This window comes from Trichoplusia ni, chromosome 9 (genome assembly GCF_003590095.1).
Source record: "Trichoplusia ni isolate ovarian cell line Hi5 chromosome 9, tn1, whole genome shotgun sequence".
Classification (NCBI taxonomy): Eukaryota; Metazoa; Arthropoda; class Insecta; order Lepidoptera; family Noctuidae; genus Trichoplusia; species Trichoplusia ni.
The window spans coordinates 12,715,468-12,740,650 of NC_039486.1; the positions used below are offsets into that span (position 1 = coordinate 12,715,468).

Below are 25,183 nucleotides of genomic sequence, written 5' to 3' on the forward strand. Positions count from 1 at the left end.
GAAAATGAAAGATGACGTATAAATAGAGAAAAATATTCCTTATGACAACATTTCTGCGGCCAATATTGTTATTGGTGTTTTCCTTACGAAGTCCTTGAAGATACTATTTACAACAGCGATTTCACTACTTCATACATTTACATGAGTTAAGTCACGCCTTTTCTCGCTAGGGGTAAGCAGGTATGTACGACTTTTACGATGTATTTTTTCATCATATTCATAACATCATTTTGTTTTAGTTGTTTAGAAAATAGCTAACATTATATCTCCACTTAATTATTTAACAGCCTTTGTACATAGAAAATTAAACAGCTGCTTGATTATTTATCCGTATCATTTCAATACACAATACCTATTGTTTTTCTTAAACTGATATCCGAAATAATGAGACATTTTATTTTATCGTAAGAAAAATAACAATCATTGCGTATGTAGTAAAACCTAAATATTAACTGAAAATATAGTTTTTGTAAAAAAAAAATGTAGGCACATAGGAATTAATCAAAGTTGATTGATAAGATATTTAACCCCTAGAAAGATAGTCTGCGTAAAATTGACGCATGCATTCTTGAAATATTGCTCTCTCTTTCTAAATAGCGCGAATCCGTCGCTGTGCGTTTAGGACATCTCAGTCGCCGCTTGGAGCTCCCGTGAGGCGTGCTTGTCAATGCGGTAAGTGTCACTGATTTTGAACTATAACGACCGCGTGAGTCAAAATGACGCATGATTATCTTTTACGTGACTTTTAAGATTTAACTCATACGATAATTATATTGTTATTTCATGTTCTACTTACGTGATAACTTATTATATATATATTTTCTTGTTATAGATATCGTGACTAATATATAATAAAATGGGTAGTTCTTTAGACGATGAGCATATCCTCTCTGCTCTTCTGCAAAGCGATGACGAGCTTGTTGGTGAGGATTCTGACAGTGAAATATCAGATCACGTAAGTGAAGATGACGTCCAGAGCGATACAGAAGAAGCGTTTATAGATGAGGTACATGAAGTGCAGCCAACGTCAAGCGGTAGTGAAATATTAGACGAACAAAATGTTATTGAACAACCAGGTTCTTCATTGGCTTCTAACAAAATCTTGACCTTGCCACAGAGGACTATTAGAGGTAAGAATAAACATTGTTGGTCAACTTCAAAGTCCACGAGGCGTAGCCGAGTCTCTGCACTGAACATTGTCAGATCTCAAAGAGGTCCGACGCGTATGTGCCGCAATATATATGACCCACTTTTATGCTTCAAACTATTTTTTACTGATGAGATAATTTCGGAAATTGTAAAATGGACAAATGCTGAGATATCATTGAAACGTCGGGAATCTATGACAGGTGCTACATTTCGTGACACGAATGAAGATGAAATCTATGCTTTCTTTGGTATTCTGGTAATGACAGCAGTGAGAAAAGATAACCACATGTCCACAGATGACCTCTTTGATCGATCTTTGTCAATGGTGTACGTCTCTGTAATGAGTCGTGATCGTTTTGATTTTTTGATACGATGTCTTAGAATGGATGACAAAAGTATACGGCCCACACTTCGAGAAAACGATGTATTTACTCCTGTTAGAAAAATATGGGATCTCTTTATCCATCAGTGCATACAAAATTACACTCCAGGGGCTCATTTGACCATAGATGAACAGTTACTTGGTTTTAGAGGACGGTGTCCGTTTAGGATGTATATCCCAAACAAGCCAAGTAAGTATGGAATAAAAATCCTCATGATGTGTGACAGTGGTACAAAGTATATGATAAATGGAATGCCTTATTTGGGAAGAGGAACACAGACCAACGGAGTACCACTCGGTGAATACTACGTGAAGGAGTTATCAAAGCCTGTGCACGGTAGTTGTCGTAATATTACGTGTGACAATTGGTTCACCTCAATCCCTTTGGCAAAAAACTTACTACAAGAACCGTATAAGTTAACCATTGTGGGAACCGTGCGATCAAACAAACGCGAGATACCGGAAGTACTGAAAAACAGTCGCTCCAGGCCAGTGGGAACATCGATGTTTTGTTTTGACGGACCCCTTACTCTCGTCTCATATAAACCGAAGCCAGCTAAGATGGTATACTTATTATCATCTTGTGATGAGGATGCTTCTATCAACGAAAGTACCGGTAAACCGCAAATGGTTATGTATTATAATCAAACTAAAGGCGGAGTGGACACGCTAGACCAAATGTGTTCTGTGATGACCTGCAGTAGGAAGACGAATAGGTGGCCTATGGCATTATTGTACGGAATGATAAACATTGCCTGCATAAATTCTTTTATTATATACAGCCATAATGTCAGTAGCAAGGGAGAAAAGGTTCAAAGTCGCAAAAAATTTATGAGAAACCTTTACATGAGCCTGACGTCATCGTTTATGCGTAAGCGTTTAGAAGCTCCTACTTTGAAGAGATATTTGCGCGATAATATCTCTAATATTTTGCCAAATGAAGTGCCTGGTACATCAGATGACAGTACTGAAGAGCCAGTAACGAAAAAACGTACTTACTGTACTTACTGCCCCTCTAAAATAAGGCGAAAGGCAAATGCATCGTGCAAAAAATGCAAAAAAGTTATTTGTCGAGAGCATAATATTGATATGTGCCAAAGTTGTTTCTGACTGACTAATAAGTATAATTTGTTTCTATTATGTATAAGTTAAGCTAATTACTTATTTTATAATACAACATGACTGTTTTTAAAGTACAAAATAAGTTTATTTTTGTAAAAGAGAGAATGTTTAAAAGTTTTGTTACTTTATAGAAGAAATTTTGAGTTTTTGTTTTTTTTTAATAAATAAATAAACATAAATAAATAGTTTGTTGAATTTATTATTAGTATGTAAGTGTAAATATAATAAAACTTAATATCTATTCAAATTAATAAATAAACCTCGATATACAGACCGATAAAACACACATGCGTCAATTTTACGCATGATTATCTTTAACGTACGTCACAATATGATTATCTTTTCTAGGGTTAATTTGTCAAATTGGATACTTATTTATTTCTCAATAAAAACAAGACACAGAAATACATGAAGATGTAGGGAAATTTTATCAAAATATAGTTATACAAGAGCTTAAGACAGGCTTGTTTATGCTCAGCGGAATCCATTCATATTTAATGTAATATCCACGTGACTGTCCGAGTGTATGCCACACGAATCATATTGTGAGTCATTGTCGACCTTTTCAACGTCTAATTTTGCACTGCCAACGACCGGCGCGGCTGCGGCGTCCGCGCAGCAAGGATCCACGCTCGCTAATTGATCATTAAGATCGCATTTATTAAGCTGATTATGTTAGTCCTCTGCACATTTCACTTCTCTAATCTTTTCATGTAAATTAGGATTTTTTTTTTGCATTCATTACTGTATTACGTCTTAGTGCTAGCCTAACGATATTTAAGGTAATTTTGTCGCTGTCGGGGAAGCGTGACAGCGCTATAGATGCCGTAGAATGGCGTCTCTTTCACACCTGAATAATATTATTTTAATTAGCGGTGGTGGTTGGCGCATCTTGGTGAAATGCTGTCTTAGAAAATAAGGTTATTAATTTGTTTTGAATTTCGGCAATACCATTTCACATGAAATATTTAAATAGCTTAGAATAACAAGTAATAATTTGGAGAAAGAACACATTTTAATATCACAAACTTCCTTTAATGCACATGTGACACGCAGTGAGTCTTTTATAATTTTCTAGTTCCAGATATTATACGACCTCGTGTAAAGGTCACTGAGTTTATGCTAAATGCTAATCGCTTGGTTTTCTTGTCAAGGTAATATTAAAATTTCCATTACTGACCATTAATCTTATTACGCCTGATATTTACTATTTTTGTCGACTTCTTTCCTCGAATTCACTGCCTAATGGATTGCGAAAAACCGTCAAAAATCTTTTGTAAAATTTACGATTTGGCCAGTATTCTATGATTTATATTGAATTTAATCACACGATGAATGCGAAGTGCGTCGGCATGCCTTGTGCCACATAGCTTAAGGTCGGCTCAGCAGCGGACGACCGGCCAAATCTGAGACGAGCGTGTGCCGCATGTAAAGTTATCAGGATTGTTTATTTATGCCGCTCTTGTACGCCATTCATGCCCCAGCTTTCATATGATGCGGCCAAAGCTGACGAGCACGTGACCAAGAAATTTCTAAAAAAACTTATTGTTTCCTTAACGCTTTGCGCCCAAAAAGTGTAAGAAGTAGCTGTTGTATTACAGCACCAATGTCAGTTAGATACCTCGGGATCTCTGACCATAACGGAACGATAACCATGATGGATTACACCATGAATAAAAAAATCTATTGTGCTATAGACAACGTTGTCCTAAAATAATAACATTTTCCTTGGAATGTTGTTGGTATCGCAACAGTCGGAGTCTTGTAGTTTCACAATCGCCTTGAGTTACTTTTGGGTATATTTTTTATATCTTTGGCAAGTAATTAAATAATTTAACTTGACACGCATGTCTATTGTCTCCGCCCCGGGCTCCGGCGTGTCTGACGCTCTCTATTCAATACATCACTATCCTGCGTCCATATTGTCATTGTCTTCTTTCGTAGACAGTGTGGCTCTTTATGTTCCGTAATGGAGACACAATGCATTGTTTTACTATTTACTTCGGTTGCGCGGATGTCCCGCTCTCTGTGCCTAAATATAAACAAAAGAATCGGCTGAATCACGTAACTTTAAATGAAGGCTTTTGTAGGTATTAGGACTTACATCATGTGTTACGTCTGGCTACAACAGTGGCTTTAGAAGAACTCCTGGATCTATTTATTCAGTAGTCCGGCGCTGGGTAATACAACGTCGCATGTTAAATCACCCCATGGATTGATCGATGAGCAATGTAAACACACACCTTCGCTCGGCCATTGACACCGACGTTTGGGGTCTCTCATTTCCTACATCGGTGACGTGGGTGGGTGAAGTTTTTACACTAGCCTACGCGTTGCTTGTTCGACAAATGTTTATGTAAATCTTTCTGCTTAGAAGCTGTTTGGTCATCGTTCAAAAATTTCCAATATAAGTAAACTATATTTATATGACCTGTCGGTATAAGATGTAGTAAAATTCCCACGCTTGATTTCTCCTATGCCAAATAAAGTATCCATAAACCTAATTTGGAATAACATAAGCCTAACAGTAGTATAGTGTAAAAAATACAAAATAAACCCATGCGTCATTTCATCAGGTAGGAACAGGTAGATGCAATTAGCCAGTAACTACCGAACGGTTACTGAAATAAACCTGATTCATATTTCGGATTGGATCATTTGAGTAACGAGAAACAAAGCTGAATGTTCAGCGATTTGCTTCAATAACAAAGATACGTGAGTGATGGGATAATGTGCTTTATTCACTGCCCACGCGCATTATCTGCTAGCGATACGAGGACATCCTTCTCAAGGTTAAATTTGTTCTCTTGTTATTATAATTAAATTCATACTTCGTTTTAATATTAAACAATAACACAGTTACAACCGTAACTAATATTCGTGTGACGTACATCAAAATGATTGGTACCATTCATAATAAAATGTCTTGAATCACTCGCTTCATGCTAATGGTTAGGTAAACACCTAGTTTACCAAATCGCGAAATGGCCTTAGATTACTGTTTTAATTAAAAACTTAGGCATTAATAATGCCAGACTTTAGTTGTGTAAGAAAATCGATTATCATTGTTTAAATCGATGAGCTTCGGGACCGAGCTTCTAAATATTAATTTATTTTTTATGATAATAACGACTATTTTCGGTACATAAAACTTAAGTCCATTATCCAACTGATATCAGGCTTTATTTCTAATGATGATAAGATGATTCATTTGCACCGCGTTTGTTTGCTAATAGCACTGCGAGTCTTGCCAATGTGATTCAGCGATTGCAGATAGCGAGTTATGTGCCTCTATTGACCACCAAGTCCAATGTACATAATACAGAAACTCCAACAGTAAAATATCTATTTTAAATTCTCAAAAAAAAAAAACGTTTTTTTTTCAAAAAAAACCCATCAGTGTTAATTAGTTTCGTTAATATTCGAATTAATTTACCCTTTAAGCCCGGCAATCAGATTTAACCCCGAAAGCTTATTTTTAAGCATCAAATGCTCTCCTAAGTTGTAAGTACGTGCCGCAGTTCAGTGCAACAGACAAATAAACTAGAGTTATACAAGTAGCCGTCGACGTAAATAATCGTTATGGTATCTTACATTATCGGACAAATACAATGCTTAACGTAAGTTATCGTTAAGTACATAGGTGCTTAGTTAATACAAATATGTTTATTTACTTTATCTACTTTGACGGGCCTGTTGGTTTAGTGGTTAGTGACCCTGACTGCTATACCGGAGGTCGTGGGTTCGATACCCACCCAGGACAAATGTTTGTGTGATGAGCACGATCATTTGTTCTGTGTCTGGGTGTAATTTATCTATATTATGTCTGTATTTAGAACTATATAAGTATATTTATCAGTTGTCTAGTACTCATAACACAAGCTCTGCTTAATTTGAGACTAGATGGCGTTGTGTGAATGTTGTCCAATATTATATTATTATTATATTATATCTGGAAAGCCCCCTCCTAATACACATACCACTTTCTGATTAAAATCGTAATATAATATAATCAATAAACTTTTCTTATAGTTTTATGAATAGTACATTATATCTCTTCATTATGCATACAGGAGACATGAGAATATAATTATTGAAATTTTTGAGAAAAGTATTGCATAATCGTGTTACGTTTACGAATTTTGAATCTAATATTGTTTTTGTTTTTGTTCGATGATCTTATTAGGGATTCTCTTGGTAGACCACCTCTTTATGCAACATTTTTGCAGCTGTTGAAGAGAAATGCCTCTTACACAATGTAGAGTAGTATCTAACTATTTCGTCCAATGTTATTTTCTTTTTTATTGTCCTCCAAATACGTATTTTCTTTTGTTTTCTATAGTAAAGTTTTATAGACAAATGCAGTTCAAGCCAGTTGAACTATGTTGGTGTATTGTTTCTATTTGCTATTCTGACCTTCGCGATACTATCTAGCCGGCACTCGGCACGGCACTTGACTGGTCAAACCACTATTGTTTGTCATTGAAGTATGTTTAGAGCAATTGACGGATCTTTATTATATTTTGCTATGATATAAGTGAGATATACCTTTAGTAATATGTATATCACGATATGTATACTTGTATGGGATGTAAGAATTCTATTTGATTAAGAAACTTACTGTATATGCGTACGTTGCAAGTGCGATGTGTACCCTTAACTGCAAAAACTGCAGATGTCTATCATTTTGTCACTAAAAGAATTGAGGACTGCGTTACTGAGATAGGTACTCGTAAATCTAATTATTGTTTTAACGCAATTATCAAAAACTGTTTGTTTTACGAAAGTACAGAGCTGTTATATGACACAACTAATGAAATCTTGTCTCACAATAACAGCAGTATACAACGTAATTGCATTCAAAAATATGTATAAAATTGCGTCATTACATTTATCAGCACATACCTAACTTCTATCGTTTGTTTGCAAGCACGACACGAAACGATATTTATCTTAATTGACGAGTCATTCTGCTTATCAACAATAAAAAACCTACCATTTCACATCATTATATTATCTTAACCTTAAGCTGAGGTTTTTGCAGCGAAAAATGTCGGTTACCTGTTCTATTTCTTCCATGTTCCATTTAAAGGAAAGGATCGAATGGCTGCCATTCTAGTAAAATGGATTAACCGTAAGGCGCACCTTTATTGATAGGTACTACTATTATATTAACGGTGGTCCGAGACTTCCGCTACGTTGGCAGAACAACCTGCTGCTCGACGACCTTGTAAGGAGACTGGCCACTCGCAACGCACCTACATGCATCTGGATACTAAAATATTGATCATTGATACTGCGTTTACCACAGAACACCTTGAGGTCCTTAAAACGTCCTACGACGCACCTGTCGGCTGAGCTCGCCGAAACTGGTCCAACTGCATTGCAAAAATGGGGCGTGTGTCGGCCCATTGTTTAGGAAGCAGTCGATGCCTTATGACGTCACCCCTTTTCAAGAACACTTTAGATTAATGACCAGTTTTGCTATGTACGAAATGACTAAACGAGCCATAAACGGTTGTATTGTGGTGAGTACTATTTGAAAAGGATACTAGCGCAGTAAAAAATGTGATGTGCAGCTGCGGACATGTTGTTAATTGCGTCGGCACGCGCGCAACCTGCGACTTGAGCTGAGGGGCGGGGCAACCTACTAGTGTAGACCAAAGTGAATCGTAAAGCGAACAACATATGGATACACTCAGAGTAACGAAACTACTAATGAGCTCGAGAATTTTCATCTGTTACTTGGTCCAACGACGTGCTACAATCTTTTCTGTGTCTCAGTTGTGCCATTTGCATGAAAACGGAATAATATTAGCACCTCAAAAGCTGGAAATCACATTCTATATTATTTAATTAATAAGCGTTATAAAATGAAAATGTGGGTTTGAAACCGGATTTCGTATATCCTCTACAAAACACGTGCTCGTACCTGCGTCAAACCTAAATAAATTCCATTCAAAGATTTTATTAAGGTGAACCACTTAGTGAGTTGTAAATGTAAGTCAAATCACTTGAACAAAATCTTTAACACTTTATTTGGATCGACGCAACTTCTAAAAGCTTCAGACTTGTTAATTTACCGGTAACCATCTAAGTGGTGTTCATTGAAAGTCAACAGACTCAGTGATCATTCACAGCGAGTGTAGTAACTTAGGGAAAAATACAAGGACTGGATTGAACAAGCCGTGGGTGGACTGGTCGCACGAGGTCGATTCGTTTTTCTAACGCGCACTTGTTCTAACTGTACCGAATACTTAAGCATACATGTTGGCAAGATGACAGCACCCACCACTGCACCAGTGGCGTTGCACTACATTGACCCATTCCTACTAGTTACTGTTTGTTGCCATTACAAACATTCACTGTCCTTCACTTTTCAGGGTCAGTTTTCACACTTGAACTTTCATTTTGATGGCATTTCCACGACCCGTTACGAGAACGATATGAATATGTTGACATGCCCATTGAAAAGCAGCCAACTCAATTATCTATGAAATCACTCTAAATATTAAAATGTAAAAATATGAAAGTTCGTATAGAACATTACATAATCTAGACCAAGCTGCACGCTGCAAAACTAGTTTCTATTGAATTTTCGAAATTAAACTGTCAACTGATAGTACATAATGACTAGAAAACAAGTTGTGGCCGCACCATAAATGGGTGGCACGGCGTATGATAATAATACTTTCTTCCGGTCCTCCGAAGTATTATCATAAGCATCTCGACGCGATGTATTGAATTCAAATTACATGGGACACACGTGGGTGCTGCGGTGGCGCCGGCGCCGGCACCCGGTACATGCTTACAAACAAGAGAAATAGCAACTCCTATGCAACATAACGGTAATTTGTTCAATTTATGCCCTATCATGTTCGGTTCATGGGTTCTTAATGTTGTATGTATTCCGTCTGACCAGAAATCCCATTGCGGTAATAAAAATTGATATACGTGTATGATATCATTTCGAGATAACTTTTATGTTCTCTAGGCTGCGGACGATAAACACTGATGCATATGATCCAATTCAGTTTTCCCTCATCTCTGTGCTATTTCCGTTTCATATGAAATATTAATGTCGAATGTGTGCATGTCGAAATTGAAACCCAGCCAATTAGGGATCATTGGCATCATCCGACTGGTGCAATATAACCTTTACCAGTATGAACATTAAAAATAACTGTGTGTACATTGCACCTTTTAATACAAAAGTATAGATATACTATTAAAACCGCAAGCACAGAGTACATTCTGATATACTGTAATAGAGACCAATCTTCGGCATTAAAATGGGTAACCACCTACGCTTAGATGCTAGCGCCATCTGTTATCAGGAGTTGGAATCATTACTCATTATGTCTATAACTATAGCTATACCTATACACATATAAATAGAGGCTATGCGTACGTACGTACAGGTACTATTAAAATTTATGGATGGAACGGCTATGCTGTAGGACATTAAGGATTTAGAAATGAAACATTTCATTAAGTAACTCAAACTCATAGCATTTATTTCAAATAAACCAATTACAGGCACTTTTGAATTATCAGGGCGTAGGTTAGTAAAATTTAGATAATTGTAGACGGTTCCCTGGAGAAAAACGTGCAAGGAACAGAGAGGACACTCAAAAATATGTATTACATATCAATTACCTTGAGTAAAAATAAACCAAAACGGACTCATCAGGAGAGCAAAAAAGTTTATTTTACTTTAAGATTCATGACTTTGTTTTACTTTGTAAAATATAATCTATGAGAAAGGTTCTTACAATTTGCAAATGAAAAAGGTTAAATCACCAAATTCCTATCCTCTTCAGTTTAAAGTTATCTTGGATATACGTCAGAAAAAATCAACTCTTGTTGATAAATCCATGAATTACTTTGTCAGAAACTGTATGGTCGTATATCCATTTTTAGTAAGCTTATGGTCACATTTACTGTAGTAAAACACATATATGCATTTGTTTGTATTAAACCATTATAATCATAGATCGATTGAATTTGATAGACATAGAAACTCAATATTATTTACGATACCAAAAAAAATCTACCTAAAATAGGAAATCAAAATTAAGCATTCTAATACTTCTAATCAACATTACTATTACTTCAATAATGGTGCAATATACCTAACAAGTTAAAATTGAAATTGAAAAATATTTATAGCAACTTAAACATGAATAATTGAGTTTCTACGTCTAACCAAAATTCAATCGATCTATGATTCTAATGGTTTTAATACAAAACAAATACAGAGTACAAATAAGAACCTTTCTCATAGATTATATTTTTACAACTTAAAAACAAAGTCATGAATCTTAAAGTAAAAATAAACGTATTTCTACTCTTCTAAAAAGTAGGGTTTTGGTTTATACGACCTTTCTACCCAAAGGTCTCGATATATTTTACAATATACTTATGTTACTTGTGTCTTTTATAGCACTTATTTATTTTTTTTGCTTTAATTTGCAGATTGTCCTCATCATCATCAACTTCTCTTCTCCCAGCTTAAATTTTGTTGATATTTTTGCAATAATTAAAAATCATGCAACGAATCACAATGTTAATCAAATAATCAATTAATTTTGTCCTGTGTATGTTGCATTTTATAAATTGAAAATCAACAAATGTCAATATAACGGTTTTAATAATTTCTTTTAAATATTTTTTTTCAATATTTTCTTTAATTATTTCATTGATTATGTCTTGCATATTTGAAATCAATTCTACCAAGTCTTTGCTGGGAGTGCAAAGCCAACTTCGACCTGCATATTCCCTATATTTAATATATTCTATTTCATTTACTGATGAGAAATCATTATTGCAATCAGTGCAAGATTTAAAAACTTTTGATTTAATTTTTTTTAAGAAATATACACTCATATATTGTATTGGTGAAATAATTCGGGGGTCCCTTTCTTTTACCTCTAGGGGGGTAAAATTAAAATCAAAGATTTTAGAAAAATCGAATGAGGTACAGGTCGATGTTGCTTTCGCATTTTCGTTGATGATGAACGAGTGCAATGCATCGCAAAAGTCTCCTTCGCAATTACCGCGGGTGTGAACACTGCTTAAATTATTTATTAAAAGTGTGGCAAAAGCAGATTCGAATTGATCACAGGTTGGGTTAGTGTTGCGACACCCATGACTTCGCACCGCGCCAAAGAAATTTTCTAAGGGGTCCTGATTAAGGTGCCGCAACCATAGTGATGACACGTAATAATTATCTTTTACTTTTTTTAATAAAGTTTGAATTCCTTTCAGTGTCCACACCCAATTGGTAACAGAGGGAACCGTTTCTGTTTTACCAGATGGTGTTATAAATTTTATAGAATTAAATATTTGTATGCCCTCAATCCACGTTTTTTGGTGGTCAGAGTATGGTGTTGCTGGGCCAAGTAGGGGTTTAGCATATTTATTTTTCATTTTACTGCCATTCACGGAGTCAAATATGTCGTCCATGAAAAACAGCAGGTCCGCAGTTTGTTTGCACTCTGCCGGAAGGATGTTCTTATCTGAAACAGACAGAAAAAAAAACAATTAAATGACAATACTCAATAAAAAAAAAGAAACAATTTTGCATAGAAAATCTGAATAACTTTTGAGAATTCTAAATGAATATTTATTGACATAGTATTCATATTGTATAAATAAATACTAAATAGTAAATACATATTTCGACAGCGAAATTAATCAAAATAATTATTCTCTATTGAATAATTTAAACTGAATGAGTATTGTAGGGGAAAAAAGAACGAAGTAACAATACTTTAAAAATCAAATTAAAAGATTTTTAACGAAATAAACTTATTTATTTAAGTAGAAGAAGGAAAACCAACAGCTCTACCACTGGGTTTATAAGTAGATTAGGTTAATATTTTCAAGTAACTACACTGCAGTTCATGCAACTCGCGGGCATTGAATCGTGATCCCGGTTTAGATATATTTTTCTTGTATGATTAGATATTGGTTTCCAACACATCTCTATAGTTTCGTCAACTAATAAAGAAAGACAAACTTACCAAGATTTTGTTTCATATTTTTCTTGGGTATTGAAACCTTTCCAAGTGGCATGTTATGCTCATGCACTGGAGTTTCCGGCTCTGAAATATGAGTTTGTTTTAATAATAAGCAATCTAAAAATATTTGTCTAAATAATCATGTGGTATAGTAGAAACATAATCATGGACAACAATCAAATTTTCTTTAATTAAAAAAGAAATCATAAAGACTTACCAATATTTTCTTTTTGTACATCCTTTCCAATTTTCATTGAAGTATGCAGCAAATCTTTAATATTTAAAGTGGGGTCTGGAAAGAAAGTACATCATGTTAAATTTAATTTTTTATTTTATAAATGCTTTAAGCAAATTTAAGGTACCTGATGATGTTGATGGCAGCTCCAGAATTTGTTGTAAAGGCTTCTTTTCAACAGATTTCAATCTCTTCAGTGATAATGGTGCTAAAAAAAAGAACACATAATTATCAAAATAAAGCCATAATATGGAATGAGTGCAGCACAGTGGAATAAGTATATTCCTTTACATAATGATGATTTATACAAACCTGGCATATTCAATGTTGGCACAGCAATGATGCTGATTTTGTTGTTACGGCATAGATATTTATCTTCGAAGTGTGAGCGACACACACGGCGGTATTTAAATATGTGCTTGTTTTCCAAGCCCAATATATCACTACCGATCGCATAAAGCCATGTATTGAAGCTTTCTCTATCGCTTTCAGGGTTCGGGAACCTATGAAGCACTGGACGCATACCTAAAATAAATGTAAAATAACTAAGTTAAGTCAACAAACACAAATGTTGCTGTAACCAAGATCTCAATCATAAACAATACTCAGGCTAACAGCTTTGTCTCAGTGGGTTGCATTGCTACATAGTGAACTTTATTTATTTTCCTCAAAAGGGCACGGGAGTATACTTCGAAGAAGACATAACATTGAAGGCACCGGTTTAGACCAATGGGTGCAAATGGTACAGTAAGTATGATTTAAACAAAAATGTTCATCTAACGGTTGTATATCACGTTGGCCAAGTGGTTTCATCAGAGATACTATAAATATACAAGATTTTATTGAGACAGTGCAACGATTTCTATAATGTCAAACTTGTGAACAATGTGAACAGCTTTTATGCTGGTAAATGTTATGCAGTTAATACTTTAACAAGTAAAATAACAAAAATTAAGGCTGACATACCTCCACTCTCCTTGCACCCTGGGACACAGCAATGCTTGTCCGAAGACATAGTGCATTAAAACAAATGCACTAAAAGAGTCCTATCTCACTTTTGGAATAAAAGCACACTAAATTCCTTTCTGGTCACAATTGTGGATTATCCGGAGGAACTTTTGCTCAACTCAACGACAAATGAACAACGACATACAGAAAGAACACAACACGAACACAAAAATATCACATGAAACCGGCGCGAGCGTCAGGCATCAGTAGACATTTGCATTTGGGGGTACCAGTTTATTGAAAAATAGACCACCAACAAAATTCTACCATCACCATAATCTCATGGAGTAAAGTTTGGATAGATATTGTTTAACATTTTCGGATTATTTGATAATATTTCCCTCTAACAATCAAATGTCTTATTAACAAATTTATATTAATAATTTTTTTTAACTAATTAATAATATTTTCCGGCAAATAAAATAAAAACTACTCTTTTAGTAGCAATCTGCCTCTCAATAAATTGTCATTGTTAGATTCTGTTCAGTGCCATCTGTTGGAATTTTAGTGAACATTAGTGCAGAGCCGCCACCTGGTATCCAGAGTCAGTACCATACCCGTTATAACCCGACAAAATAAGAAAACACCTTCCTACTTGTTCGCTTAAGGACTAACAGACACATCGTGAATTAGTATCGTTGTAACCACTGATTTCCCCAGATTTTTGTACTAAGATTGAACCGCCTGACCGCAAGGTTGCTGGGCACTGATCAGATAACATGTTGTGAAGAAAGTTTGCGTAAATAAAACTGAGTCTTGGGGCTCGGACACTACCGGAACTTACCAGCTATTAGGTTACACTTGGTCTCGACGAGATCTGCGTGGGATAATTTCACTTACAGTTTTATATGTATTCATATTCATTTACCGGCGAGTGTAATTTGCGTTTTTATTATGAGGATAATTTGATCAATAAACAGCCTTAGCTTTTATCTTTTTCTACTTTCTATAAGATTTTCTTTAGTCCTGAGGAGAAGGTTTCTTCAGTAGGAGAAGCCAAACACACAAGAATTAGACGAATGGTTTGGTCTTATTTTATTTGTTTTGATAAATGTTTAACCTGGCATATGTGGAGACTTGCAATTCAGAAACGCTTATGCAAATATCCTCTTATTACTATTACGTTAATTGTCAAAACCATTTAAGTTATCGTTAGCTAATCACTTAAAAGTGAGGCTATAATAGTACCTTTAAATAAATAAATTCCAACTATAGCACCGTTTGTACACAATAGACCGGACGCAGCGCCGCACAAATAGGAGTTTCCTTTGAACTAGTTGTTGTTACAACAACTCGCCACAATTGTTAATGTAACCGCTTGCTTTCCTTCTCAGAACTATTAAGAATCTTTAACAGTTTTCTAGGTGTTCCACGCAGGCCCTTTGATGCATCTTTTAAAAAGATTTTATCGAGTGTTGAAAATTTAACGAGATCCTATCAAAGTTTCAAAGTTAGTTTTTTACGTCCTTAGTAAAAGGAACCCTTAGTTAGGAAATAACTTTTTCTTTTAAAACCTTTTTTAATGGGCGGCGCCATGAAAGGGTGTGGAAAAGCTAATTGAATTACCAGTCGCTACCCCTCTGTCTGCCATATTGTTACGGTATATTTTCAAGGGCTATTATGGTTCTTTCGTTTTATAGATTGGTATGCAGCGTTAGATTACATTTTTAACTATGATTTGTCACGAACACTTTCACTTACCTAATTAAATGTATGCAGCAGTAAACTTCTACGGGAAAATACTCTTTTAAACGTGTAGACCGCATGCCGAAAGGCGATAAAAACAGTAGAGTAAGAACACCATCAATTACAAAACTATTTCATTCAGCTCATAAAATCGATTATTTTCTTTGTGCCTGGCATAATAATTTAACCTTCAGTCTGTTTACATGAGAACCATTTGGCAAAGCTGGCAGATCCAAATGTTTACCCAACATTTCAACTACATGTCTCCGATGCGTACATTTATAATTACAAATTCCATGAGAACATGTGTTTTCTTATTACACACTACAGACTTTATCAAAATATTTGCCGCGACCCAATAAGTTTTAAGAATTCGATTTGTAGAAATGTATTTTCTACTTACGGCAAATTACATTCTATTGTACCACTTGTCGTGCTCTTCACAATCTGAATACAAAGTGGTTGAAATTGGTTCCCGGCATTCATGCACTTGCTGAGGACAAATAATCAATTTATTTCAACGTCCAAAGACTATTATTGTGTCAAACAGTCATGAGCAAATCTTGTAGTTTAATCGATTACGTCACCGTTGATTTGATTAACAGCAGTTGTAAAGGAAAATCTTGTGATTAATTCGTGATGTTAAATTGAACACCAATCAAGTTTCTCTTTACGCCTTTCATCTCGTCAGCGTATGATTTGAGCTGACGAGTGCATGCTAATTACTCAGGCGGCTGGGGCAGGCTTGCTTGGTCGCGCGTCTCCGGCGAAGCGTGAACCACAACTCGATGGGTACTTTCCCTCTTTTCCGAAACATTCTCATCGGGACTGCAAACAACGTTAATTTTCACTCGTGTTGCATTGAATTTCATGCAATCATTCATTACATTTCTATTTCAAATCTCTTCGAATGCATTGCTGTGATCAGTGACTTAATTGTTCGTTGAATAATAGATGTAACATCTTTGTTATGGCGATGCTGACGCTCAATTTTATGACGTGATCCAAATAAATTGTTGCTAAGAGTAATTTAATTTACTTTCGTAGATGATTATTATGTAAGGACTGTTAAGTAATGAAAGTAATAAACGTTGCTAATTCTGAATTGGCAGTCTTTGAAAATAAATGAAATAATTTCTTTCAATGAGTTTTCGACTATAGCTAAGAAAGTCGGTACTGCTGAGTATGTCAAAGTCTTAAAACTCTTGAGCTATAAAAAGATCTAACGGTTTTGCTAAACATACTTCGAAGTGGACCCAAACATTTTTATTAGATAATAACGTTACGGATAATTACCTATTTCGGTACTAGATATAGTTGTCGCAGGGCGCTGCGTGCGTCGTGAACGTGTCGGCTGTTGTGTAGGTAATTTCAATAAGTTGTTCGGTTATTTCTGCGTCCCACATACAGTCGTGATCGTGCTGCATTCCTATCTAACGCAATCGACCAGAACGCTCGCGGAAGGTCGCCTCGAACACACTGTTGTCATTAGTTTTATATGAAAATTGTTCAGTGCATGATATCTAGCTACGATTTACGACCTCTTTCGATACTTTAAAGCACTGTGTGAGTGTTACTTTCCAAATGATCCAAAAATAATGTAGTTTTTTTTCAAATAAGTTATAGTATGAACTTATAATTTCCCAACTCTTTAAAGATTTTTTTTATGCTTGATTCAAGTTTTAAACCACATGATCATGTCTAAATATAATCTAATTAAATCTTTGATTAATTATAAAATGTGTACCGAACAGATAAATGTTCGGCCCACATGTTTCATTATAGGTTGATCAGTCGATAACTAACCAATGTTTACATTAACTGGAGTCTACAGTATTTAAATAACATACCTGTTTATCAGGTCATGGTAATAAACACCTAAACTAAACGCGCCTAGTTCTTATTCAACATTCTGTTACTGCGGTTCTGTTGCGTTTTGTTTCACACATGTACCTAAGAATACGCCCCCTTCGTATGTAAACTAGGATCCTTATAATTTCTTTACTTTCTCTGACCGACTCTCGGTACAGGCACTTGAGAAATTAAGTTAACTGTTGATGCATGAATTCCCATATTCATACTGCCATGATTGCTTTTACTGTTACCATTTATATTTATTTATTCTCTTCCGTTTTTTTTATTTACGTAAATTTTCTGCATCACAGTCTAGTCGTAGCGTAGCGCAGAAATTTAAATATACAGTCAAGGAATGAACGGTTTTAATTGAAAGCTAGTCCTGATTAGAAGCATTCTAAAGTTCTAAAATAAGCTCATGATATGATATTAATTCTATTATATTGTAGAACAAGGCTCTCTTGTTGAAGTAATAAAACGTTGCCGTCCCAAATGATGACATCTAAATACATTGTCAATTGTTTTATGGGACTAGCCCAGCCTAAATTTTCGGTACAACTTCAGCAAGCCAGGATCTATAATGGTATCAGTAAACACTACCGAAACACTTGGTGTGTCCTAGGAGAAAATATTCTAGCTGTCTTAGAACCAAAGGTTTACCCTACACTTGATCGAAATAAACGTAACTAACAATACCTTTCTTTCGTTCCAGGCTAGTCTACGGCAGCTGGACCTGTCCCTCCTCTCTGAGCTGTGGACCTTGAGCGAGGCTATGGCGTCTTGGCGGCGGCAGCTCGAGCGAGGCCCGCGCCTGCGACCGGCGCCCCCGCCTCCCCCGCCGCCACACTACCTCCGGACATAAGCATAACAACAAATACATAATAAACAAACAACTCATGTTGTAATATCGCCTAACTGAAGACCAGAAAAAGTAGACAAGCTAACAAGTCGCAAAATTGTACGAAGCTATTGGCAGAAAACAAAATTTCCTTTATCGAAGATCAAACGAAATAAAAAAATACAATGATTTATTCTATTTTTTGTTTTTTTTTACCTCGATATGCATGTACTGTTTTTCTGGTCTGCCCCAAGCAGATACACAAAAAATACAGAATGACACATGAGCACACCAGCATGTCCAATTCACTTTGTGAAATGATGTTTTTTGTGAATTTGCTCAGCAAGCGATAATTAGGATGTACCTGTAATATTTGATTGTATGTGTAGTTAGTTATAAGCAAGTCGAGACTCATCTTTGTGAATTAATGAAAGACTTGGGTTGCCGAAACTACCGAGATACTTTTTGAAATAGGATATCAATAACGTACAGAATGAAAAATGAATAAAAATAGATTGTCTCTGTAAATTCACAATCTATTTTTTGTATACCAGAGGTAAACTAGAAATTGCTTTCATGGTAAATCAGTCTCTGGTATGGGAAACCATAAATAGCATTTAATTTTGAGCCTTTGAGATTACTTTGCCTCTAGCAGCTGAATTAAGAAACCCCAATACATAATAAACTAGGTAAACCCGTTGTAAAAAGAACACTACGGTAAAGAGAAATTCTATATCAAAGTGTCACCACGGACGAAAAATCGACTGTACAGCGATAAGCTAATACGGGATAGTCATTGTTATTTAACAATCTTAAAAAGTTACTTAGCCTATAGAAGCAAACTACGAAATATTATAGATTATAACATGGCAACCCCAACAGTGATGTAAAGTAGTGGTTATACCAATGTATTACTAATAAAGTTGATTGAGGAATTAACTGTATTTATTAAGTTTAAATAAAACTTTTGTAAATAAACTGACGTTGCATTTTATTTCGTCAATAAGACAACCAACATATCTCCTATATTTTTACTAGGAAATACGAATGATGGCACAATCATTGTAGTCATCATTCGAACAGTATCAAATTACTATAAAAACAAACGTGTCTGCTAATGCGAGACATTCGTGTCACCGCAAATTATAATACGGTACAGTGTTCATGGAAGTAATTGCAATAGTACAAAACTAGATTTCATTTAAAAACAAATATTTTTTATTTGAAAGTTTCAATCATATTTATAAGAATCATAATCATTTTGATTAATTGAAAACAGGTCAAAAACCTTTCAAGAAACGAAAACATAAATGCTTTAAATACAAGTAGGTACCAACAAACTTCGAATTTCTCGATTCTTTTATTGTGTTTTTGTCGGTAATGCGTTATATATTTGTATGTCTACAATGGCGATCAATGATTGTGTTTGCCAATTTATCATATTTCAGTAAATGTGGATGGTCTTGCTGAAAACATGAAGCAAACAACCAACTGCTATTTTGCAGACCTGATTTTATTTTTCGTTCTTTATTCAAAAGCCTTAAAGTACCTCCTTCTGTAACTAAAAGTAGCTAAAAGTCTGCGTATTTTTGCTTTTGTTAATTGCCCGGCTAAAGTGGATGTTGCATGTCATAATGTGCCCGCCAAACCTTGAAGAATTACAGAAATATTTTTTGAATGAATTCGAGTTATGCATTACGACAACTAAAAGTATTTAATTGAAATGCCCGTTATATATAAATATCTTAAGAAGGTTCTAGATAGAGTTAGGTTTAAAATAATTAAGAGAACAAAACTATTTTTCAGCAGTGGTTTATTTAAGCTTTGGCGGTTGGCCGACCAGTGCTGCCATCTCACAATCATAACGTATTTTACTGTCAACAACAAAATTGCAATTCTCAAGTATTCTCTCAACAATAATAACTATGTAATATTTCGATAAATATACAAATTATTATAATAAATAACAATGTGTGTCATGTCACTTAAAGTACAAGTTTCAAATTTTAATATGCAAAAAGACAAGTGTCCAAAAATAGATTTCATGACAAATGAAGATAAAATGTGAAGCTTGACGTTTCATTCTGAAAATAAACATCTCGGCTTTGATTGTTCTTCGTGTGTGTCTACGTATGTGCATTTATTTAAGCTTATAAGTAAAGTTAGAGATTAATTGAATTATATAATAATTTGATGACGCTTTGTTAGCTTCAACCGATGTCCGATACCTCATTGCAAGCACACCAAGCCCCGAAGGAAGAGCAACCGCCGTCCAAGATACCTGAATCCGTAAGGGTTAGTAACAACGTCTATAATCTTATGAAAAAAACTATTAAGTCATGCTATAAATGGCGTATCAATAAACTTGTTATCAAAACACTTAATGTTTAAACTACCAAAACACTTCTGTTTCATTCATACTTTTATGTTTACAGAAAATAATATCAATGGAAAAAGAGAATGAGTCAAATGCTAACCGAAAATCCAGAATTGATCTCAACGCGCTTCCTACTCGCCAGTACCTGGACCAGACTGTTGTGCCAATATTGTTGCAGGGGCTCTCCGCACTTGCCAAGGAGAGACCCCCAGACCCTATTAACTACTTAGCAGCGTATTTATTGAAGAATAAGAGTACTTTCGAAAGTAACACCTCTGCCAATAACAACCCACCTCCAAACCCTCAACCATAATACTCTATTAGCTACATAATTGGCAGCGGAAACATGCTGCATAGTAATAATATGCATATTGTAATAGAATCCCATTACTGGTTAATATGTTTGTGAAAAAGACTAATCTACTTAACAAAGTATGTCAACAACAAGACTTAAATAGAAATATAATATTTGTTACAACTGTAATTAGTTATTTAAACATGTTCATTATTCTTAAGGTGATTGGATTGCAGTATGGTGACCTTATCTTTAGGCATTTGCCTTAATACTGTGTGACTAGCAATAAATAATGATGTGTTGTATGTTTGTTAGTGTCATTGTGTGTTACTGTGGTCATCTGACATTTTACTGATTACACAGAAATGTCCCTGCTCAATTTAAAAAAAGAAGATATTTGTTTTATATCATTCTCAAGAGAAACATGTGTTTTGAATTCAGAACTATTCTTCCTGCCCTAAACGTGATGATAGCATAGTTTGGATAAACTATAGATATTATAATAATAGTTTTTATAACTTATCTGTATGCATGTTATTACTGGTAAACATAGTCTTATGAAATAGCAGTGTATTCACACTACATGAGCCTTATAAAACTAAAATATAGTCATTTAATGTTCTCAATGATGCACAAGATGAATGAGTTGAATGTAGAAGTAATTTTATTTTGCTATTTAAAATAAATAATCTAAGACTTAGATTGCAGTTTTATTTGTTGTGCACCTTTCAGAGCCCTAAGGCTTAAATTTGTTTTGACCTTATGATAATAAAAAAATATCAATTATCTAGACATTTAAGAAAAGGAACGTCTTTTTTATAGAACTTGGGTGACTTGTCGCATGCAGTCTGCAAGTATAGGTCTGTCACATTTTTTGTTGTGTGCTAGTCAGCCTCTGAATATTATCGCAATATTCAGAGACGGCCTAGCACTGAGCAGGGCCAGATCTAGGGGTCCAGGGGCCCCGAGGCAACAAGGGAGTTGGGGCCCCTTGGTTCAAGTTATTTTCATTAAGTGAAAAATTTATCGAGCTTTTTTTAGATGTCTACTGTGGTGGTGGGCCCCTGGTCATAGTGGGCCCCTAGGCACTGGCCTATGTGTAGCCTTATGGATAATACGGCACTGGCACTGAGCAGTTCAACGACCGGGTTTGTGGGCACGTGGTTGCAGGTTCAACACAGTTGCAACTTATTATCTTTTTGGATATCAAAGTAAAAAAACTGCACGAGCGCAAACGTGGTGATTAATGCCAGTTTCTTCTTTCTAGATTGATAGGTAATTCGGAAGGTATTAAATATAATATCGCATGCATCATATATCGCTACATCTTTTATTTAATTTTAAAAAAGAAATAGACGAAATAGCATTCAACAAATGCCTTTATTTTAATAGAAAAACCTAGCATACCTACGATTTTTGAACTGAAACGTATTACGCTCGTACATTTTTAAAGAGTTTGAAACAAAGCAGTGAAAAAGAAAATACAAACATTGTGGACTCTAACTTTAAATAAGAAACAGTGAGACAAAGAAAGGTTTTTAAATTCATGCATCTTTTTGTTCAGATTCTTCCAAAAACTGTTGCCTATGCAACAGCCAGGAGTCGTTGTCGTCGCCTCCTTCGTCTTCAGGGATGACCGATGGCATATCGAACTGAAGAACGTCTGTCTCCACGCAGCTCTCGTCAGTCAAGGAAGGCACGGAGTCGTGGACGGGCAGCGGGACCGGCTCCTGTGGTAGGAACTCAGCCATGTAAGCGGTGACGTTTCGGGCCCGCCATGTTGCTATTTTGCCTGTAGGAAAATTGGTGAGTTTATTGTACTTAGATATTTATGTTTTTGTATAATATCAGTCAGCAATTAAAGACGATGGAAAAAGAATAGTTAAATGTTGAGACCTTTTTAGAAGATTCATAGTTGTCATGAAGTATTATTGCTGAAATTCCTACATGAAACAATTTCCGACTCGATATCTTTAACTAAATTGAATCAGTCTCAATTAGTTTTGAGTAAAATCTAAAGTGTCTTAAGAACAGAAGTTCTATCTCGTTCGATGACCTCAATGAAAAACGTGACTAGCAAGAACTTGTTTAAGATTTTGCATATTAGGTAAGTAATTTAGAATTATGAATCAGGTAGGTAAGCTAGGAACGCAACCCACCCGATGTCATTAAGTTAGAGTAAGTATTCTAATTCATGTTGAAACAAATTGTGTTTTCTGACCTTTGGTCTCATCAAACTCAACTTCCTCTTCTTCCTCAACAGCCAACTTGACATCCTTTTCTTCTTTTTCTTCCTCGCCTTCACCGAACTCTTCCGTAGCTGGATCTTTGATAAGCAGGTAGAACCCATGCTGCATACAATTGGTATCAAACACGAAGCATCCCGTGCCTTTTGGTTTTCCCTTTAGCCAAGATCCGTGGTATCTATAGCGTGGATATATTATTTGTCCGGGGCCTTGTATGACGCCATCGACCCATGTTCCCATGAACTTTATTTGGTACTCCTCAAAGAAGTAGGTTCCTAGTCCGTGTCGTTTGCCTTTGAACCAGGCTCCTTCGTATATATCGCCGTTGGGGTAGTAGTAGGCGCCGAACCCTTGCTTGAGGTCGTGTCTCCAGTCTCCCTCGTATCGGGATCCGTCAGGGTACACCATACGGCCCACCCCGTATTTCATAGCTCGGCGCCATTCACCTGAAAATAAAAAAATACTTAGATTTGCTTCAATGAATTTTTATGCAATCTTGAATTTTGATACTCTTTGTGTGTATTGCTTAGGTACTTGAAATGTGAGAACAGTTTGCAACTTTTATTGCACAATTTACTTCAAATCCTAAACTCACCTTTTAATTCTATCAAACGCGATCTTCGAAGTATATTTTGGAATGTAAAAGGAAGCGAATAAAAATATGAGGAGTTAAAATATAGATAAAAATTCTATAAATAAATGTTCGAAATTCCTTTCAAATTCTCAAGCAGCAAACATAATCCATAGTTTTGCACATACCTATTTATTGTTAGATATTAATTACCCAAATTCCTAGATCTCTTCCTCACATACCTTCATAGCGGGCCGCGTTTTTGAAGACATACAAGCCTTTCCCGTTCCTCATGCCGCGGCAGTAGCAGCCAGTGTAGTAGTCCCCGTTCGGGAGGACTGCCCAGCCTTCTCCGTGACGCTCTCCATCGGGATTGCGTTTACCCACATAGATCTTGGGAACAGTTACTCGATTAAGTATAGCATAGGTAATTTTACGCTAGTCCAAAAACTTATTGCGAGGTGACCAAGAGGGTTGGTTTGTGAAGACGCGTTTTCTTGTATTTTTGTCTAGGGCTGTAGTTTAGGTATCATGTTTTGCAGATGTCATAAAAATATCAAATTTTAGTTTCTTATAAGGCAAATGTTGTCATATATCTATCATTTCGTAATAATGTCGTGTGATGTAACACAGCTTTAATGTCATAAATAAAAGCGAATTATTTCTGTCACAATTTCTTCTCTTTTTGTCTTAGTCTTAGGTTTTTGTAGGTACTTGTGCGTACTTAACTAGTAAGTCATCATTACAGATATGTTTTGATTATATGTATCTAGTAGGAAGTAAAACCACAAACTTATAGCTACTATGCCTAAGTAGGAAATCAATACTACCGCATATGCACCTGTGAAACGTGATAGCTACCTATCGACCTGTGGTACCGTGTGGTACAGTGGAAAAGGATTAATTTTAAGATTACAATAATATTTGAAATGACTAAGTATCTGTTAGATGAATATTCTCTCTAATAGTCTCGTTTTTTATTTTAAAAATCTTTGTGGGAGTTTTAGAACAGTGTAATGAAGCTAGCCTGTTATTAACCCAAGTTTACTTCAACAGTCTGTAAGCATTTATAAATGTGAGTGCATTATGTTAATTAGATAAATAGACAGGTATCTCTTCTCAAGAGTCTGGGCTAATTAAGTGTACCCTTTTAATTAGCCCAGTACATGTACCTACCTCTTTTAAAACATCGGTTGTAACTTTTAAAAAGCATTACCCCGATAGTATCAACATCCTCTGGTCCTTCGCCCTTTTGTCCTCCTGGCATTATTTCTATTGTTTGTTGTGCAAATACCAATTAATATTGACAGCTATCTGACAGTAAAAAAAACTATCCAATCAAATGCCAACTCTAAACAGGTCGCATAAGATGAAAGTAGTACAAACTCCTTTCAA

At 35.4% G+C, this 25,183-nt stretch overlaps 4 protein-coding genes across 6 annotated transcripts in view; 2 read left to right on the forward strand and 2 right to left on the reverse strand.

Annotated features, from left to right (window-relative positions):
• Positions 1–19,281, forward strand: part of LOC113497803 (anaphase-promoting complex subunit 11-like) — a 37,800-nt gene extending 18,519 nt beyond the window's left edge. The window contains exon 3 of the mRNA XM_026877544.1: positions 18,174–19,281. Within this exon, the coding sequence (XP_026733345.1) occupies positions 18,174–18,323 (150 nt within the window). The 3' untranslated portion in view covers positions 18,324–19,281. The remainder of the gene's footprint in view (positions 1–18,173) is intronic.
• On the reverse strand, positions 11,342–18,167 carry LOC113497804. 3 transcript variants are annotated; one of them, XM_026877547.1, is made up of 6 exons: positions 13,880–18,167; positions 13,226–13,438; positions 13,041–13,121; positions 12,896–12,970; positions 12,719–12,762; positions 12,336–12,676 (listed from the first exon to the last, which is right to left on the reverse strand). In XM_026877547.1, exons 1-6 carry the CDS (start codon positions 13,926–13,928, stop codon positions 12,659–12,661), a joined length of 480 nt encoding a protein of 159 aa, XP_026733348.1. In that variant the 5' UTR covers positions 13,929–18,167; the 3' UTR covers positions 12,336–12,658. The 3 variants fall into 3 exon arrangements, 2 of the variants coding, with proteins under 2 accessions (XP_026733348.1, XP_026733347.1); XR_003400927.1 differs by lacking the exon at positions 12,336–12,676 and adding an exon at positions 11,342–12,174 and having other exon boundaries at positions 12,682–12,970; XM_026877546.1 differs by having other exon boundaries at positions 12,336–12,762.
• A 1,086-nt stretch (positions 19,282–20,367) lies between the features above and the next one.
• On the forward strand, positions 20,368–21,671 carry LOC113497805 (protein dpy-30 homolog). Its single transcript, XM_026877548.1, has 2 exons — positions 20,368–20,594; positions 20,735–21,671. The coding sequence occupies exons 1-2, from the start codon at positions 20,517–20,519 to the stop codon at positions 20,987–20,989; spliced, it is 333 nt and encodes a 110-aa protein (XP_026733349.1). The 5' UTR covers positions 20,368–20,516; the 3' UTR covers positions 20,990–21,671.
• A 661-nt stretch (positions 21,672–22,332) lies between these two features.
• Positions 22,333–25,122, reverse strand: LOC113497763 (radial spoke head 1 homolog). Its single transcript, XM_026877467.1, has 4 exons — positions 25,005–25,122; positions 24,031–24,181; positions 23,193–23,663; positions 22,333–22,763 (listed from the first exon to the last, which is right to left on the reverse strand). Exons 1-4 carry the CDS (start codon positions 25,053–25,055, stop codon positions 22,516–22,518), a joined length of 921 nt encoding a protein of 306 aa, XP_026733268.1. The 5' UTR covers positions 25,056–25,122; the 3' UTR covers positions 22,333–22,515.
• Positions 25,123–25,183: the final 61 nt, after the last annotated feature.

Coding starts and splice junctions, on each gene's coding strand:
- LOC113497804 (XM_026877546.1), bottom strand. CDS start 13,928: ATGTCTTCGGACAAGCATTGCTGTGTCCCAGGGTGCAAGGAGAGTGGA. Junction 12,971..13,040: donor GCTGCCATCAACATCATCAG/GTACCTTAAATT, acceptor CTTTCTTTCCAG/ACCCCACTTTAAATATTAAA. Junction 12,763..12,895: donor TGTACAAAAAGAAAATATTG/GTAAGTCTTTAT, acceptor CTCATATTTCAG/AGCCGGAAACTCCAGTGCAT.
- LOC113497805 (XM_026877548.1), top strand. CDS start 20,517: ATGTCCGATACCTCATTGCAAGCACACCAAGCCCCGAAGGAAGAGCAA. Junction 20,595..20,734: donor AGATACCTGAATCCGTAAGG/GTTAGTAACAAC, acceptor TTATGTTTACAG/AAAATAATATCAATGGAAAA.
- LOC113497763 (XM_026877467.1), bottom strand. CDS start 25,055: ATGCCAGGAGGACAAAAGGGCGAAGGACCAGAGGATGTTGATACTATC. Junction 24,182..25,004: donor AGGATGTTGATACTATCGGG/GTAATGCTTTTT, acceptor ACTGTTCCCAAG/ATCTATGTGGGTAAACGCAA. Junction 23,664..24,030: donor AAACGCGGCCCGCTATGAAG/GTATGTGAGGAA, acceptor TTTTATTTTCAG/GTGAATGGCGCCGAGCTATG.